At 44.8% G+C, this 19520-nt stretch overlaps 1 protein-coding gene and 1 long non-coding RNA gene across 16 annotated transcripts in view; one reads left to right on the top strand and one right to left on the bottom strand.

The window, feature by feature from the left end:
• Positions 1–19520, top strand: part of LOC135240548 (uncharacterized) — a 225593-nt gene that overhangs the window by 12816 nt on the left and 193257 nt on the right. The gene's annotated exons all lie outside the window — the stretch shown is intronic.
• Positions 1–19520, bottom strand: part of LOC135240533 (NACHT, LRR and PYD domains-containing protein 3-like) — a 241755-nt gene that overhangs the window by 37188 nt on the left and 185047 nt on the right. For 2 of the 15 annotated variants that reach the window (XM_064310112.1, XM_064310117.1), the window contains 4 exons: positions 6098–6271; positions 4672–4833; positions 4129–4175; positions 563–3896 (listed from right to left, as the gene is read on the bottom strand). The exons of 10 other annotated variants lie outside the window; for them this stretch is intronic. In XM_064310112.1, the coding sequence (XP_064166182.1) occupies positions 3268–3896; positions 4129–4175; positions 4672–4833; positions 6098–6271 (1012 nt within the window). In that variant the 3' untranslated portion in view covers positions 563–3267. Of the gene's footprint in view, positions 1–562; positions 3897–4128; positions 4176–4671; positions 4834–6097; positions 6272–19520 lie in introns of those variants that run through there. 3 more of the 15 variants (XM_064310114.1, XM_064310115.1, XM_064310113.1) reach the window with 3 other exon arrangements.

Here is a 19520-nt window from a genome sequence, read left to right as displayed (position 1 = left end):
AATCTTGCCAGTCAGTTTGGCAAATTGAGTTTTCCACATTGAGCCAATGCAATAATAACATACTGTAATGCATTTGTAATGTGTGACTGCAGATATTAGAAATGCATCTGAAAAAATGAGAAAAACTGTAGGTTCTCAGGAACATCTCAGAGAATGGATGTCATGCAAACCACACTTCTGCCCTGATTTTGGCTTAGTGGTCTAATCCATTCAACTGATGTGCAGCAGATCCAGGTTCAAACCTACAGGAAAATCATTTATTTCAGAGGTAACATAAATATACCAGCTCAATAGACAAGCAGTGTCTTTTCAAAATGTATTGAGTTGTGGTTACACTACAGTAACAGAAGCAAGCATTCATCAGACACTACACAACTTTTCTTATAACGGATTTTATTTCCACTACTGTAGATGAATGTCCTTGCTTCAACTGCAGATTTTAGCCCCATGCTGATCCACCCATATTGAGCCCAAACATAATCCCATACAGAATATGAAATAAATACTACTGTGTCACAGGAGTTAAATACATCACACAATAATAAATCACAACAGCAAAACATTTGATATTTTTATAATTCAGGTTTAATCATTGTATATTATTGTCTGAAAATACAGAAAATTAAAGCAACAACAACAAAAAAAAAAAAAAAAATCAATCCTAACAGAATAAATAAGGAAACTCAATCTATCATTGTTTACAGTAATGAAAGGAAATAAGTACACTGCAGTGATCATTCTGCATTCTCCCTATCAGCTGCATTTGCCCACAGAAATTTGCACATTGGAACTCTTGTGAAAATGAATGAAAGCAACTGTAAAAACTAGTAAAATGCACATTTAAGTGGAGGAGTTTGCCACTGGCTTCTTTTTAAAAAGATGCAGATACAGGAGACAGAATTATTACTTCAAAAACATTTTACTCTGCAATCTTTTGGCATTATTACTCTCAATGTTATATTAATGTTTTAATAATCGAAAGTACATAAACACACGTTGAACATTTGAAATATAAATTTATTAAAATGTAAAAAAATAAAATCACATTTAAATAGCGAGTGCTTAACCTGAACCTGCTAAAAGATCATACTCTCATGTACAGGGTTTAAGCTGTACTGAGGTTAATACTGGGCACAGCTGAAATTGCAGTGGTAAGGCATTGGTCAAGGAAGGTTGCAAGTGTGTCGACGTGTGTGCGTGTGTGATTGGGTGAGAGTGTGTTTCTGTGTGTGTGCATTTGTGAATGTGTGTGTGCATGCGTACGTTTGTGGGAGTGACGGTTGATGTGAACATGTGTGTGAGTGCGTGAGTATGCGTGTGTGTGTGTGTGTGTGTGTGCCCGGGTTGCGTGTGTGAATGGGTAAGAGAATGTGTGTGTGTGTGTGCACGCATGTATGTGTGTGTGCATGTGTGAGAGTATGATTGAGTGCATGAGTATGTGTGCACACAGGTGCGTGTGTGTATGGGAAAGAGAAAGTGTGTGTGCGTGCGTTTGTGTGAATGTGTGTGAGACTGTATTTGAGTTTGTGCGCGTGCAAGAGAATGAGTGTATGCATGTGTATGTGTGTGTGCGTGAGAGTGCCTTTGTGAATGTGTGTGTGTTTATACATGTGTGTTTGTGTATGTATGTATGGGTATGAGAATGTTTGTGTATACATGTGTATATGGTGTGTGCACGCATGTATGTGTATGCATGTGTGTGCATGTGTGAGTGCATGAGTATGTGTGTGTGCGTATAGGTAATAGAATGTGTGTGTTTATATGTGTGTGTGTGTGTGTATGTATGGGTATGAGAATGTTTGTGTATACATGTGTATATGGTGTGTGCACGCATGTATGTGTATGCATGTGTGTGCATGAGTATGTGTGTGTGTGCGTATAGGTAATAGAATGTGTGTGTTTATACATGTGTGTGCGTGCGTATGGGAATGAGAATGTGTGTGTGTTGACACATGTTTGTGTTTGTGCGTGAGTGCATGAGTGTGTGTGTGTGTGCGCGTGCGTTTGCGAATGTGTGTGTCTGTATACTGTATGTGAGAGACTGAGTGAGAGAAAGAGTGTGTGTGTGTGTGCATACGGGTATGAGCGTCTGTATGTTTCCATGCGTGTGTGTGTGAGTGCGTGTGTGTGTGGGTCTAGGTGCATATGAGTGTGTGTGTATATACATATGTGAGTGTGTGATTGAGTGTGTGTGTGTGTATGTGTATATGAGTGTGTGTGTGTGTACACGTGTGTGTGCGTGTGTGTGTAGGTGTGTGAGGGTCTAGGTGTATATAAGTGTTTGTGTTTATATATGTGTGTGAGTGTGTGATTGAGTGTGTGTGTGTATGTGTATATATGTGTGTGTGTGTATGTGTGTGTGCATGTGTTCGAGTGTGTATGCGCACGTGTGTGTGTGTATGCATGTGTGTGCATGTTTGTGTGTGCGCGCATGTGTGTGTGTCTCTACTCCAGTTAGCAGAGGGACACTGAGAAGTGTGTATTGACACGTGTTTGTGTCTCTGCAGGCATGTATGTGTGTGCGTGCGTTTGTGTGAATGTGTGTGGATGTGAGTGTGTGTGTGTGTGAGAGAGAGAGGGTGTGTGTGTGTGCATACGGTAATGAGTGTGCGTACGTATGCATGCATGTGTGTGCGCGTGTGAGAGTGCACTGGTGAATGTGTGTTTGTGTGTGTGAGAGATTGTGTGTGTTCATGTGTGTAGGTGTGTGTGTGCATGTGTGTGATTGGGTGTGTGAGTGATTGGGTGTGAGAGAGTGTGTATGTGTGTGTAAGAGTGTGAGTGTGTGTGCACGAGTGTGTGCGTGCGTAGGTGTGTGAGTGCGTGTGCATGAGTGTACACCAGTGTGTGTATTTGTGAGTGTGTGTGCATGACTGAGAGAGAAAGGGTGTGTGTGAGAGTATGTATGTGTGTGGATGTGTGTGTGTAGGTGTGGGTCTGTGTGTCTATGCGTATCTGAGTGTGTATGTATATATAAGTGTGTGTGGTCTGTGTGTGTGTGAGTGGGTATGTGAATGTGGTGTGTGTGTGTATACGTGAGTGTGTGTGTGTGTGTGTGTGTGTGTGTGTGTGTGTGTGAGCATGCATGCGAGTGTGTATGCGCACGTGTGTGTGTGTGTGTATGCGTGTGTGTGTGTGCACGTGCATGTTTGTGTGTGTGCGCATGTGTTTGCATGTTTGTGTGTGCGTGTGTGCATGTTTGTGTGTGCGCGCATGTGTGAAAATGTGTGTGTGAGTGTGAGTGTGTGTGTGTGTGTGTGTGTGTCTCTACTCCAGTTGGCAGAGGGACACTGAGGAGTCCCACACTCTAAATCCAGCACAGAGGGGTGTGTGTTGAGTGAAGTGTGTGTGGAGTCTGTGCAGGAGGGTCAGTGTGTCAGAGTCAGAGACGCTGTAGAAGGACAGAGTGCCGGCCGGACGGTCCACACACACTCCTACCCTGTACACACACACTCCTCTACCAGCATCATCATCATCATCACACACTCCTGCTCTGCGGTAGGGGGAGGGGGGGGCAGGTATGTGTGTTTGGTTCTTATTGTGCCAGACAGAGTATCTGAGTTTATCAGAGTAACTGTGTTTAATGCACTCCAGACTCCAGGAGTTTTTATTCGATCCAAACCTACAGTCATCACCCCGTCCTTTCCTGCTGATTCCTTTATCAGTCACTGCTATATAAACCCCTCCCACCTCAGACACACTGAACTCAGCCTCCCAGTAACAGCGCTCACACACACTCTCTCTGCACACAACCTGGCGCCAGTAATCAAATCTCTCTGGATGATCAGGATTTGGCTGCTTCTCTCCCCCCGGTGTGTGTGTCACCCTCCTGTTCCCCTCAGACAGAGACAGGTCTCTGTGCGCTGTGTTTGGATCCAGTGTGAGCTGACAGCCGTCTGCACACCAGAGACATTAATGAGATTAATTATCATTATTAATATTCACCTCATTATGTGTGTGAGAGAGAGAGAGAGCTGTGATAGTACCTGTGTGTATGTGTTTGTGTACATGTGTGCTTCTGTTTGTGTGTTTATGTGTGTAAGAGAGAAGTCTCTCTCACACACACACACACACACACACAGCAGAGTGTGTACCTATGGAAAGTGTTCTGTGTCGATACACACTCACATTTCCTGGGTCCTGGTTTGGTTCTGTTCTCTCCTCCATGGTCCACACTGTAAGAACAGCAGAATAGAATTTAGAATTTTAACCATCCTTTATTTCCACTCTCAACACATCAATGACATCACATAAATAAAAAACAAAGACACAATAAAACACAAAACCAAGATCATATGAAAAACACACAAATCTGTCACAAAGGAAACTTATTCCATTACTTCACTCTATTCCACGTGCAAAAATAGCTCCCCTCCCTCCACTGAACATAAAACACCCTTATAACACACACACTCTGAAACACACTCAGGTTCTCCATTGCTTTGTAATACTGAAACTCCACCATCACTGTGTCCCTGATCAAACCCCTAACTACAACAACCACATCTTATTTACTGCAGTGATCCCCTGCAGCACCCTCCACAGGAGATCCCCAACCTTCTTCAGTAACACTGGTTTGAACAGTGCCCTCCATGCCCCCACCCCCCCAACTCCTTTTGTGTGTGTGTGAGTATGTGTGTGAGGCGCAGTGTGGAAACTCTCTGTACTTACAGCAGTGTGAGTGTGTCCAGTTTAGCAGCAGACAGCGCTCTCACTCCTGAGTCTCCTGGGTGATTGTATCTCAGGTCCAGCTCTCTCAGATGGGAGGGGTTTGAACACAGAGCTGAAGCCAGAGAATCACAGCCTCTTTGTGTGACTCCACAGCCTGACAGCCTGCAGAGAGAAGGACACACACACCTTACACACAATAATATAAACTAACGGGGCTGTGTGTGTCAAACACGTAGTGTGTTACACACATTACACACATTAAAATAAACTAACAGAGGTGTGTGTGTCAAACACATAGCAGTGTGTTACACACCTTACACACATTAATATAAACTAACAGGGCTGTGTGTGTCAAACACATAGCAGTGTGTTACACACCTTACACACATTAATATAAACTAACAGGACTGTGTGCGTCAAACACATAGCAGTGTGTTACACACCTTACACACATTTATTGTCTTCAACCTTCCCAAGTTCTCCCCTGCTGAGGTCACTCCACTGGCTACCAGTCACGGCAGGTTCAAAGTCCTTACCCTCACCTACACTGCAGCCAACAGGACGGCCCCCGTCTACTTACAGCACATGATTAAATCCTATACGCCCACTCGACCACTGCCTTGTACCCCCTGCCATCCGGGTAAAGGATTCAATCTTGTCTCTACCACAGAGCTTCTCCACCCTAGCTCCACCCTAGCCAGTGGTGGAATGAACTCCCTGTTCCTCTACGAACCTCTCCCTCACTACCCATCTACCGCCGTGGTCTGAAGATGCATCTCTTCAGACTATACCTCGACTAACTATCACCACTCTGTAGATAATTTCTCTCATTTAAATCCCTCTATTTCTACACATATACCTCCTGTGCCACTCATGTTACATGTACCTCCATCCAGCACTTATTGTGCCTTGTATCATTGTCTAGATGTTGCTTGTAACGCCTCCTAGTTTGACTTAGCATAGGTTAGGTCAGAGTAATGTTCACTGTGTGAACTGGACTTAATGTGTTCATGGCTATGGATAACTTCAAAATATTGTACCTTATCGGACCTGTGTTTTGTAGTTGTTCCAATTACCTTTTGTATGCACTTATTGTACGTCACTTTGGATAAAAGCGTCTGGCAAATAAATGTAATGTAACATAATATAAACTAACAGGGCTGTGTGTGTTAAACTAAAATAACATGAATGTGGAATGAGTCATTATCAAACACATTTGAGTTTACACCCCACTACAGTTCAGTAAACAGGACTAATTCATTATCTTCATTCATCTGTGTAGTCGAATTCTACCAAGAGGAAGAACAGGAACATGCTGTTTCAGTTCTGTGGAGTGTCTGTTTTCACATTAGAAACATTAACATCAGTGTTGTATTTAGTCACATTGTAGCCCTAATTTATTGAAGGGGTTTGTGTTTGTACTCACCCCATTCTATGCAGTTTACAGTGTGGGTCCTCCAGTCCAGCAGAGAGCGCTCTCACTCCTGAATCCTGCAGCTCATTGTCTCTGAGCTCCAGATCTCTCAGCTTTGAGTGAGGAGAACGCAGGACTGAGGCCAGAACATCACAGCAGCCCTCTGTGAGATTACACCAACCCAGCCTGTGGAGAGACCACACACACAAACACGCACGCATGCACACAAACACACGCACACATTCTTTGTGACATTGTTCACTTTGACAGTTGATACATATGTACCTACGCATTCCTGAGATGTACACACAAAAACAGGGAGGGGGGTGTGCAAATTAAGTTCATATAGTATTCTGACTAATCCACAATAGTCTAAGGCAATTACTGGGCTCTAATAACCCTTTCCATGTGATTAACTTATCTGATTTGCAAACATATTAATTTAATCTGCAAACACAAAAAACAGCATTTTTGTGGTGCACTTTACCTCACCTGACATGTTCTTCAGTTCATAAACATCTATACATTTCAAAGACGCTGAATATTCATCACTATGAATAGATAAATATAACTGTTAATGTACTCGTATAACCCATTAGCTAAATACATTACTGTCATCATGATAATATTTTCTTCCTAATCTTGTAACCATCAAGTTATCAAACAATTTAAGTTTAACAAATTATACAGTCTGTCAGGGTTTTTGACATTAATTTTAAAATATTCAGTAAGGTGAAATGAAAACCGCATTCGATACAAAATTGCGCTCTTCCTTATTTACCTCTCGCCAAAGTAACCTGACAGTAACCATGACGACGCTGTTTAAAATGTGGTCGTTAGGAGGGTCGGTTGGTTACCATGGCGATGCCAGCTCGCTCTGAGCTGTTTACTGTTACCTCAGCAAGTTCATTCTTTGAAAATACAGAACTACAGTTACATAACACAATTATTTGATAATAACTATTAACACTTTGCAAATATCATTTGTTTACCATTTACATCAAACAACATGACCCTCAAGTTGACACTTGTTGCCGTTGTTCTAAGTTCAGCTTTCGCTTTGACTCACAGTCACAGGCACGAGTTAGCTAGCTAGCCAGCCCAACCTACCTTAATGTTGCTTCATGACCCAACCTAGCTAGCGGAGCCAGAGAGGAACTAAGCAGCTAACTGTCACGGACAACTTAAATATATACACCAGTATATAAAATAAGGTTATTAATATAAGGTTTTATCTAACTGTGGCAATATAGAGACAATGACGGGTGGCCCCCCCATTCCCTATTTTCTTGTTTTAGTTTACATTGTTTAGATTTAAGTATAGCGGCTGTGGGATGTATTCTTTTATTTTACTGTTAGTATTCATGCATATTGATCATCTGGGTCAGGTATCTATGGCTATCTGAGTATGCAGTACTCGCAATGCACAGCAGAGGGCAGTAGCGGAGCTGCTTGGGAAGGAAATGGGATGCCTCGGTGCACAAAGTTCAGTGTTTGCCAAAGCAGTGAAAGTGAAACATGCTACTACGAAGTGATCATTCTTTTGTGCATTGTATTGGATATTGCAGAGTTTTGATAAAGAACCCTCAACAACATGCGCGCTTGAAGAGTCATCTTTATGAGCGTGCAACAAAAATGGTGGCCCGTACGGGGATTAACAGATGTGAGTGACGACCCCCCCAACGTGGTGAGACGACAGCACGGGCAAGATGGAGCTGGAAGAGTTGGCCGAGGCCGTGTCACAGAAGCTATGGCTACTACAACTCACGCAGCTCAAGGAGGTTGGTGCTGAAGTAGAAATCCAAAGTGGAGGGGTCACGAGCAAAAGACTGTTAATCAAAATAATATCAGAAACAATGGACAATGTGATTTATGATGAAGATGAGGAAGCGGCTAAGGCTTTTCTACGGAAATTGCTGCTCTTAGCCCAGGAGAAGTTAGATAATCCTGAAAGCCTTGTAATCCAGAAAAAGCCGGAGAGAGTAGAAACAGTCAGTCCTGCACTACTTAAGGAGGAGAGTGTAGCTGAATTAGCTGAAAAGAATGCACAGCTCCAAGAGGAAAATAGAAGACTGAAAATGAACATCACAGCTTCGGGTCAGGTGTTCGCTCCCCAAAATGCACTGTCTGCAGCAGCAGCTAGCAGGCTCCCAGAAGTGACAATAAGGAAGGAGTTCAAAATATCAGGTCAGATCGGACAAAAAGGGCAAAAAGACAGGCTTTCATACGTCAACCTGATGCACCAAATAGACAGGGGCCTGAATAAAGGACACAGCGAAGCTGAAGTGACGGAGGCGGTGATCAGGTCCATCAGTCCAGGACTGAGTCTCCGGGATATGCTGGAGATAAAGAGAGACCTGACCCTCCCCCAGTTAAAGACTATGCTCAGGGCACACTTCAAAGAGGACAGCTCGACCGATCTGTACGACAGACTCAGAAATCTAACCCAGGACGCCAAAGAGTCACCCCAGAACTTTCTCTTCAGGGCAACAGAGATAAAGGAGAGGCTGCTAGCTGCTTCACAAGAAGTTGGGTCTGAGGAGCAGTACAGTCCCGAGCTTATCCAGAGGAAGTTTTTGAGGTCAATTAGCACAGGTCTGAGCAGTGACCATCTCAAATTCCAGCTCAAGTCATATCTGGATGATGAGCAAGTGACAGATGAGGTACTCATTGACAGGATGAATACAGCAGCTAGTGTCGAGGAGGAGAGACAGTCTAAGCAGAGGAAGAGCCTAGGTGGCAAGATAGCAAAGGTCAAGGAACTCCAGACAGAGCCTCAGACTAGTCAGCATGGTCAAGATGCAGGTGAGGAGAGAGTGAGGGTTCAGGAACAGTCCGCCGAGGTGGTAAAGCAGAAGAACCGTAAACCACCACCAGCCAGCAGTCCAAGAGAGTCAGATTTCAGGGAAGACCTCAGACTTCTTAGAGAAGAGGTAGCTGAAATCAGGAAGAGCCTCACCAACCCTCCCCCTCAGTATCGCCAAGCAAAACCAGGTGGCAGGAGAGCATGTACAGCCTGTCAGCAGCAGGGAACAGCTGAACAGTGTAGACATTGTTTTAAGTGCGGACAAATAGGACATTTGTCTCGGGGCTGTTTAGTACAAAAGAGGCCGGCAGCGAACCCTGATAGTGCAAAAGTAACCATCAAGACTAACATCCCACCAACATCACCTGTATCAAGCCAATCTGCAACAGCAGAGGAGATGCACAAGCTCCTACGTAACCGCATCCGGCAGCTAGAGATGGAAGTGGAGAGGAACATGAAAACAGGGTCGACTGAGGTTGCCACCTATGCCAGCCACCTCTCACTACCCCGTCAAGCCAAACTGACTGCTCTTATTGGAAGAAGTGCATGGTGGACTATTCCTTGGAGGGAGTGGCAACGCAAGCGCTATGGGATACGGGCTCCCAAGTCACGATTATCAATGAGAAGTGGAGAAAGTCCCGCCTCCCACACATCCAGCTGAGGAGCACTGATGAGATCCTGGGTGAGAACGGAACCATAGTTGGGAGAGCAGTGAATGATACGCCGATCCTATTTGCGGGCTGGGTGGAGCTCCAGTTCAAGTTGAGAGCAGACGGGAGTCCTCAGCCAGAGTTACTCGTAACGGTACTTGTCTCCAGTGAGCCAGGGGTGGCAGAACTGCCAATCATTGGCTACAACGTGATAGAGCACCTGGTGATGGATGGGATGGAGCAGCATCCAGAGGTTACCCCACGGGTGGTCGGAGAAGCCTTCTCCATAGACTGTAACAGAGCAAGTGTGTTGATCCGTCTGGTGCAGAGCTGTGACCACAATGAGAAGGAGGGCACCGTGAGAGTGACGAGGCAAAAGACAGTGATCCCGGCAGGGCAGACTAGGGAAGTTACGTGTAGTGTGAGAACAGGGCCCCTGTCCACAAAACAAGAAGTCCTGTTTGAACCAGTGCGGTTCCCAAAGTGTCCAGAGGGAGTGCAAATGGCCCAAACAGTCACCTGTCTGCAGAAAGGAAACTGGTCCAAGGTAACTATCCCTGTCACTAATGATAGCAACCATGACATAGCTCTCCCTCCCGCACTGTACTGGGACAGTTCAACAGATTAGACAATCTACCCAGCAAATGTAAGCCCGCCAGTAGCCGTGTCGAGGCCGCCAAGTCAGCTAGTGAGGATGAAGACACAGCCAGCAGCTCTACACTCCTGAAAAAGAGAAAGAGGAACAGAGACAGCTCAAGCCGAGACATGGGACCCCCAGTGTCGTGGACCATCTGACCCCAGACCAGCAGGAGAAAGTGAGGCAAGTCCTACGTGAGGAATGTGCCGCATTCTCAAAAGATGAAAATGACATCGGATGCATCCCCTCACTGCAGTTAAAGATCAAACTGAGCGACACGACTCCGGTGAGACGCACGTACACCTCAGTGCCCAAGCCTCTCCACAAGGAGGTGAAGGAGTATTTGGAAGATCTACTGAACCAAGGATGGATAAGGAAATCCCGTCTCCCTACTCATCACCGATTGTCTGCGTGCGTAAGAAGGATGGGAGCCTCCGTCTCTGTGTGGATTACAGAGAGCTGAACAGCAAGTCCATCCCCGACCGACACCCCATCCCTCGAGTGCAGGACATGCTGAATAGCCTCAGTGGGAGTGCATACTTCTCGGTGTTGGATCAAGGCAAGGCTTACCATCAGGGGTTTGTGGAGGAGAGCAGCCGACCCTCACAGCCTTTATGACACCGTGGGGTCTGTACGAGTGGGTCCGTATCCCCTTTGGCCTGTCCTCCGCTCCCGCCGAATTTCAACGCAGCATGGAGGAGTGCCTCAGTGGTCTGAGGGATGAGACATCACAGCCATACCTGGATGACAATCTCGTCCACAGCAAGACATTTGAGGACCATCTACGTGACATAAGGGAGGTGCTGCGTCGCTACCAGGCACATGGAGTAAAGCTGACAGCGAAGAAGTGCGAAGTGTTTAAGGATAGAGTGAAATTCCTAGGAAAGGTTGTATCCAAGGACGGCACAGCATGGACCCAGCCGAGCTGGCACCTGTACAAGCCCTCAAAGAGCGCAGACCCAAGACTGTGGGAGAACTGAGGAAGCTGCTGGGGTTTGTATCGTACTATCGGCCATACATTCCCAACTTCTCACGTATAGCCAAGCCGCTCTACAGGCTGCTGTCAGCCGAGAAGTCCCCAGGGGCCAAGGTAAAAGGACAAAGTGCAAATAGGAGCAAGGGGAAACACAAGAAATCAGACCAGCTACCATCGAGCCAGCCATCACCTGGACAGAACAACACCAAGGCGTGCTCTGCCAGCTCATAGAGTACCTGCTGCAGCCCCCCACTCCTTGACTATCCCGACTTTGAGAAGCCATTCGTGCTGCATTGCGACGCTTCCCAGGAAGGCCTCGGAGCCGTGCTATATCAGCGACAACAAGGCAAGCTAAGTGTCATCGGTTAAGGATCCAGAACGCTGACTGCTCCAGAGACAAACTACCACCTCCACTCTGGAAAGCTAGAGTTTTTGGCTATGAAGTGGGCGATCTGTGAGAGGTTCAGAGAATACCTGTATTATGCCTCTTCATTTGTCATCTACACCGACAACAACCCTTTAACCTACGTCTTGACCACTGCAAAGCTGAACGCCACGACGCACCGGTGGATTGCTGAGCTGGCGGATTTCAACTTCACGATCAAGTACCGGCCGGGAAAAGTAAATGGAGATGCGGATGGGCTATCCAGGATGCCCCTGGACATGGAGCGCTACATGCAAACATGTTCACAGGAGATGGATCCAGAGGTAATTACAGCAGTCACGCAGAGCCTCCAACTGAAATCACATGAATGGGAGCCCTGGATGTGCCCAGTCACAATCATGTCCGCCTGTAATGAACCTCAGAATGATCGAGTAACCTCCACAGTTAAACAGTTTCCCCTAGAAGACATAAAAAAACACAGGAAAATTACCCAGTCATCGGAGGGTAAGAGAGTACCTCCGGACAGGTCGGTGGCCCCCGCAGAAAGATCGACGCAGCGCCACCGCCGTCCTGGCGCGAGAGAGAAGCAAGCTGTGCATCAAAGACGGAGTCCTGTACAGGAAATCAGCAGCTCGGACTCAGTTAGTCCTACCTACAGAATTCCATCCGCTGATATTCAAAGAGCTGCACAAGGAGATGGGACACCTCGGGGTGGAGCGGACCCTCAGCTTGATCCGAGATCGCTTCTACTGGCCCCATATGCAAAGAGACGTGGAGCACTTTGTGACCAGAGTCTGTAGCTGCCTGAAGCGTAAACGCCCAAACAAGCCCACAAGAGCACCGCTGGTGAACATCGTGACCACGTATCCCTTTGAGATGGTCTCGATAGACTACCTGAACCTGGAAAGCTGCAAAGGAGGATACGAGTACATCCTCGTGGTCATGGACCATTTTACTCGCTGGGCTCAGGCATACGCCTGCACCAACAAGTCAGCAAAGACAGCAGCTGGTAAGCTCTTTGGAGACTTCTTCCTGAGGTTTGGATTTCCTGCCAAGCTACATCATGACCAGGGCAGGGAGTTTGAGAATCAGCTGTTCTCCAAGCTGCAAGAGTACAGTAGTATCCGAGCATCACACACGACACCGTACCACCCGTCTGGAAATGGTCAGGTCGAACGATTTAATCGAACACTGATTTCCATGCTAAGGAACCTGACCGAGGAAGCCAAGTCGAATTGGAAAAGCTCCCTCAACAAGGTGGTGCATGCGTACAACTGTACGCGCAGTGAAGCAACTGGTTACGCTCCGTACTACCTTATCTATGGTAGAACCCCCCAGCTACCAGTGGACATTATGTTTGGTCTGACACCAAGCGACCAGAGCTCCTCTCACAGTGAGTATGCCACCAAGTGGAGGAAGAGTATGGCAGAGGCATACAAGTTAGCCTCTCAGACAGCCCTGCGGGAGCAGAAAAGAGGAAAAGAGCAGTATGACCGGAAGACCTATGGAGCAGAGCTACAGCCAGGAAGTAGAGTGCTGGTGAGGAATCTCCGAGACAGAGGAGGGCCTGGAAAGCTCAGGTCGTACTGGGAAGATGAAGTCCATGTTGTCACCGAGAGGAAACACGAGGACAGCCCTGTCTACGCGGTCAAGCCCGAGAGAGGCCCAGGAAAGATAAGAGTCCTGCACCGGAACCTGTTACTCCCGTGCGACTTCCTGCCCCTGGAAGAGAATAAGACAGCGAAGACAGGAAAGAGGAAGCCAAATAAAGGAAAGATAAACAAGCAATCTGCACGGAACGAGAACGAGAATGACAGTAGCTCAGAAGACGAACGTGAGTGGAGAGCCATCATCACATCGCCGCCGACACAGCATCTCAATCGACGTGGAAGCCAGCTGAGGGTGGAAGAGGAAGAGTTCCAACCACAGGAATGCAACAGAGAGATGGAACATGACGGTGAGGAAGAGGAACATCAGGAGGAAGCCGGAAATGGAACGGATCCCGGAGAGGAGGATGAAGCGGACAAGCCCAGCGCTGATGGAGGGTCGTCATCTGATGAAGTAGACGAAAGGGATGCTGAGCCACAGCCACCTCTTCTGAGAACATGTCCTTTCCATCAGAGATACCCACCCAAAATACTCACATACAATTGTGACGGGTGCTGGAGAAAAGGTCCACAAGTCGCAAATCTTGAAATCGCGCAAGGACGCAAAAAAGTTTTTTTAAATTTTTTTTTACTGTTTTCCTTTTTTTCATATTACGAAAGTTAAAGTGTTGAAGAAGTCACTCAATAGAATAAACAACATTTTTAGGGTCACTAAATACTTATAATTTGTCAGCAAAGTCGGCTTGTTTTAGTGATTCTTACAGCCGGGTTTTGGAGGCGTGATGGGCATGCAGTTTAATTAGCATGTTTGATTTCGTTGGCTATTGTCACTTTGTTTCGGTCAAGCCACCGCCCATAAATAAAGCCGTGTGATAGTTTGTTTACTGTGTGAGGTTGCTACAATGGCAGACGCTCAATCAGTAGGTGAGAGTATAAGCTTTCTAACGATGTATAACATGTCTAATTTTGCTTTTGGAATAGCGTTGTATAGGTTAGCGTAACCGAACATTTTCTTACCATGGCATTCGCTCTATATATGGTAGCATTAAAAGACATTGCACCTAACGAAACGTTGTCAACGATTTTTCGTAATTCCTTGGAAAATACCATTATTATTGAGGACTTCTGGGCATAGCTAAGCCATATATGTTTGCTGATAGACCAATCTGACATTGTTTTCTGGAGCAAAACAGAAGCGGATAGAATTGTCATTGATTTACTGTCTCTGTTTCCATCTACTGAACATAGATAAGATTTCATCATTGCTATGTAAGTATTACTGCTCAAAATATTTCGGTTATATACGTTATTTTAGAAAACTGAGTGTCTTTAAATAGGTTAGTGGTATTATGTAATGTGGATATTTCACACTGTAATGTAACTTGTGGTCAAGAAGTTTTTGATCCAGGACATTTATACTTTAACCCGCAATCTCCCAGTATTTCATTGCGAACTAAAAAAGGAGCAAATTCATTTTAGATTTTCTGCCTTGACCATTGCATTTGTGGCACTTTATTTCTTACAAAAATATGAATATAAAGTAATCTAAACTAGTATTATAAATGGTACAAATGTATTGCTTCATTTAAGACATTTTTTCTAGTCTCTGTGGTGTTCACATCTGGAGTTATAAAGCTTTAAATAGGGTAACCCTAAAATGGGCAAGGATTGACAGGTACTCTAGTGGTTGGGGTGGAGTTAACTAGCTATTGTTCCCACCCATTATCTCCCTGTGAGAAGTGTGAAAAGTTCAAGATCTTTCAAGGGGATTTTCTCTGCTACTTGATTTTAGGAGTACCAACATTCAAATAAGCATATCTTCTTCAACTATTTTCAGATTTCCATGTATGACACATCATTTGAAAGTTTATAATCTGCACTTTCATAATCTGTAAAAAACTGAAAAATGACCTTGCCCTACTTGAGGACCAAAACACCAGCACCTGTCACAATTCATTAGGCCAACCAACAGTCACGCACCCATCCAAACATAACACGTTAACTTACACCACACCCACACACATACACTTAATGTTTATGTTAACAATTTAGTAATAAGTCCATAGTCACAGAGTTCATGTAGTGACAGTTAAATAAGTAAAGATGATACAGCCATTTTTATAGGATGCCATTTTAGTTTACTGGGACATGGGATATGGGGTCTAAGAAAGAGTTATGGGTTAGGGATAGGTTCAAACCTTTCAGTCTGAGACATATGACCACCTACGAGCGAGTTGCACTTTAGATATCACTTGGCCAGTGGTGTCTGCTGCGGACACTTGACATGAAAAGGGAGACACATGTCAAAGACTGTTATTGGACAGAGTATTCTCAAGAGACTGACTCCCGGTGAACCTGCGCCCATAATTCTACAGTTGAAGAAGACTGTTCATCGCTCTATAGGGAATGTCTGAGAGACATTTATTTTGGAGGGGAGAGTGTGGCAATATAGAGACAATGACGGGTGCCCCCCCCATTCCCTATTTTCTTGTTTTAGTTTACATTGTTTAGATTTAAGTATAGCGGCTGTGGGATGTATTCTTTTATTTTACTGTTAGTATGCATGTATATTGGTCATCTGGGTCAGGTATCAATGGCTATCTGAGTATGCAGTACTCGCAATGCACAGCAGAGGGCAGTAGCGGAGCTGCTTGGGAAGGAAATGGGATGACTCGGTGCACAGAGTTCAGTGTTTGCCAAAGCAGTGAAAGTGAAACATGCTACTACGAAGTGATCATTCTTTTGTGCATTGTATTGGATATTGCAGAGTTTTGATAAAGAACCCTCAACAACATGCGCGCTTGAAGAGTCATCTTTATGAGTGTGCAACATAACCAGTCATGATATTATTGGTCAGGCCTGCGATATTGTCCCTGCTAACAGCTGAAGCAGTGCCGGAGCCGTGTACGAGCTGTGCTACACTTCAGTTCATCTGGCACGATCTTACAGCAACGCAACTACGGCATCAACTGGAATTACACTGCATCGCCATCTAGTGGCTGTATCAGAACAGCACAACTGATAACTGCCACTAACTTTTATTGCTGGTAGACTCCAGATTTTCAAAAATGTGGTGTCTTTTGAAACATCCACACATTGCACCTATGTTCTCCATGTCTTTACGCTATAATCCATCCAGTCATTTTATTCTCGCACGCTTTTGCGAATATAATAGGTTAATTACTGCGTTACATTTAATTATTTTTGTATCAATGATAATAATAATGAAAATAAAAGCCTGATGTATTAGGTCATTTCTTTCTTTTAAAACCCCTTATCAACACGTTTGGTAGCCTTTGTGGAGTAATATAAACTGCACAAAAAATGTAATAAGTGGGAGCATTTGAAGTTTATTAGAATACTTATCTAAGAAATACTCCTGTAAATGATGCTATTCTTTAGAATAGCATCATTTACAGGAGTATTTCTTAGATAAGTATGTCAAACTCGTGCCATGGAGGGCCGTGTGATAAGTGGTGTCAAACTCGTGCCATGGAGGGCCGTGTGTATGCAGGTTTTCATTCCAACCAATTAATGCTGCCTTAATTGAGTCCAATTCAGCCATATGCGTTTAACTGCATTGAAGCACAGAATATAAGAAAATTTTTATTTAGACAATGCGGGTCACCATAGACGTCGGGTTACCATTGTGCACAAACCTGCATCCCTAATTCAGCAAATAATTTAACTAATCATATAATCAAGATCTGAGGCTGGAATGAAAACCTGCATACACACAGCCCTCCATGGCACGAGTTTGACACCACTGCTTTAGATGATAGGAACTAGAGCCAGAATATGTATCTCTGAATCAGACTATTCCACACAACATGACTGCTTACAAAGGTATAATATCCAGGCTATGACTTGGGACTGGAACCACAGAAAAATGACTAAACTAAACGATGTAACACTGCATCTAAACAGCAGCTTACATGTTGTTAAGATGGACACTCTCCAACCAAGATGTACACACATACCGTGCTGGTGAGTTAATGCCCGGCTTTACCAGCAGAATAAAATACCATTTTATTCACAATCCTTTCAGAAACACCATAATCCTGAAAATTAAACATCCTGCTAGGCTGAACTCTGATAGTTCTATAGATGTAATTCTGACCCAAATGGGCCCTTTTCTTATACTGTAAGTTCTCTGAATTGGGGCAAAGGGCTCATCTACCTTTTCTATGATCTTTTCTCTGGGCTTAAGCCTCCCATCCCATACTAGACGTGCAGCTGGACGTCAGAGTGGACAGTGAGTTATTTTTCAGTGCTGTAGGATGTTTGACCACCACCAAAAGTAAAGATGTAAAAGACAACACACATTTTTCATGTTTGGACAGTGAATTTGCTTATTTCCTTTTGGTTTCTGTGACAAACTTCCCACAGCACTGCAAGCTAACACAGCTAAAGGCAGATTCACTGTATAAACAGGAAGTAATGCACATGCTCATATATATGTATTGTGGTGAGGGCCTCTGGAGCCCCGCCCCTCCCTGCCATCAGCCGCCACTCAGCTCCACTTCGCCTGTGTCTCACCGGCCCAGCCTGCTGCCCCATGGACAGCGCCGGAGGGACAGGGCTGAGTTTCAGCACCTCCACTCCACACTCAGACCTGGACAGCGCCGGAGGGACAGGGCTGAGTTTCAGCACCTCCACTCCACACTCAGACCTGGACAGCGCCAGAGGGACAGGGCTCAGTTTCAGCACCTCCACTCGGCACTCAGACCAGTCAGGCCATCGGCAGCATACCAGTGCTTTTTCCACACCACTTTCCCCTTTGCCTGAGTAGCTGCTGGCCCAATATAGGCCTCATGGTCTCACTCCAGGGGTGTGCTGGCGTCCCCCTCACTGAGTGACTAACAGAGTCTCTGATTCCCGTTTTTTTTTTTTTTTTTTTGTGGCAGACTCGGACGTGCCCCTCCTTGTGGCCTGCATTTTGGACCCACCTGCACTTCCCTAGCACTTTTGCTTTCCCCAACATTTGAGTAGCCTGATCTCGTCTTGTGTTTCACTTTTCCAATGTCTTCATTCATTGTGATACAGCTGTCACAATAAAAGTCCTCCACAGGCATGTTGCCAGCACTGTCTGCCTCATCTGTGCCTCATTCCCGTAGCATACAGTATGGATGTGATAAAAAGTTTATTAAAGGAGATGAAATATATGGAATTGAAGGTATCTGTAAGTGGGTGGAAAATCACAACCTGTACCTGTACAACATGCCATATAAATGCTCTGCCCATTTGCAAATGTTGCACACAATGCAAATCATGCAAACTATGCAGACTACACAGAAGAATAAAGCCGCGTTTCCACCAAAATTACCCGGAACTTTCAGTCCCAGGAACTACTTTACCAGGAACTAAAAGGTTCCTTCAGCCAATGGTTGTCTGCGTTTCCACCGGGGTCTAAAGTACCGCGAAGATTAGGCAAATTAGCCTACTGACGTTGTCGTCGGTCCATCTGTCATATGATTTCTTCTGTAACCCCATACTACCACAGAAGTAGCCTACATTATTTTCTAATAACCGGGACAGCCCGGAGGGGTTTATTCCACTTATATACAACGGGTTACCAACAATGACTATATATGGTTACTTTTGTATTTATTGATTTTCATATATCCTCTCAAACACATTCATTAACAGCAGAAAACATGCACACGTTGTAAACAATTTGCTGTTTTATTACTTTCCGTCGTCAATTCCATATAGGCTAATCGCAAAATGACAAGAATAGAACGAAAACTCGGACTTGCGTGAAAATGTAAATTAGTAGTGGTACAGCCACCGTTTGCTTTCCTTCGAAGTTACTGCTAGCCGAGCAGCGAAGTGTGCCCTCCAGATGCGAACCATGCACCATAAATGAGTCCATAGTCTTCCTGGTCTTTTCGTGGAATTGAAAAATGGCAGTAAAATTGAGTAAAATTACGGCAGTCTGAAAAAGCTAAAGGGAAGATTACTAGAATTAACCTGTTATTTTACCCGGATAAAAAGTGCGGAAGGTGATTTCCAGTTTGCTTGTACTGTATCACCAATGTTAATTATGCAGAACTACCGCATACCTCACATAACTGTATCAAACGTTTTGAGTCAATTACAACGGGCTAACAAAGAAAATCCGGAAGAAAATATTCAGTAACCGAATTAATCCGTTTGAATGTTTTGGTAGCCTACGTAATATGCTGTCCCAGCACGAATGCTTAGCATTTTATAAAACGAATACTAAAGCAAGAAAAGAACAGAAGAGCACACGTTATAATTCCAAGACGTTGACAGGCTATAACCAAAAGTAGGCTACTGCGCCGCATAACATACAAGTTTGATTTGAAGTTATTATGAAAATAAATTGGTTTGCCGCTGCATATTTTCAA

The sequence above is a fragment of the Anguilla rostrata genome, chromosome 15 (assembly GCF_018555375.3).
Source record: "Anguilla rostrata isolate EN2019 chromosome 15, ASM1855537v3, whole genome shotgun sequence".
Taxonomy (NCBI): domain Eukaryota; kingdom Metazoa; phylum Chordata; class Actinopteri; order Anguilliformes; family Anguillidae; genus Anguilla; species Anguilla rostrata.
The sequence above is the reverse complement of the archived record's forward strand: the minus strand, read 5'-3'. Positions and strand labels throughout refer to the sequence as shown.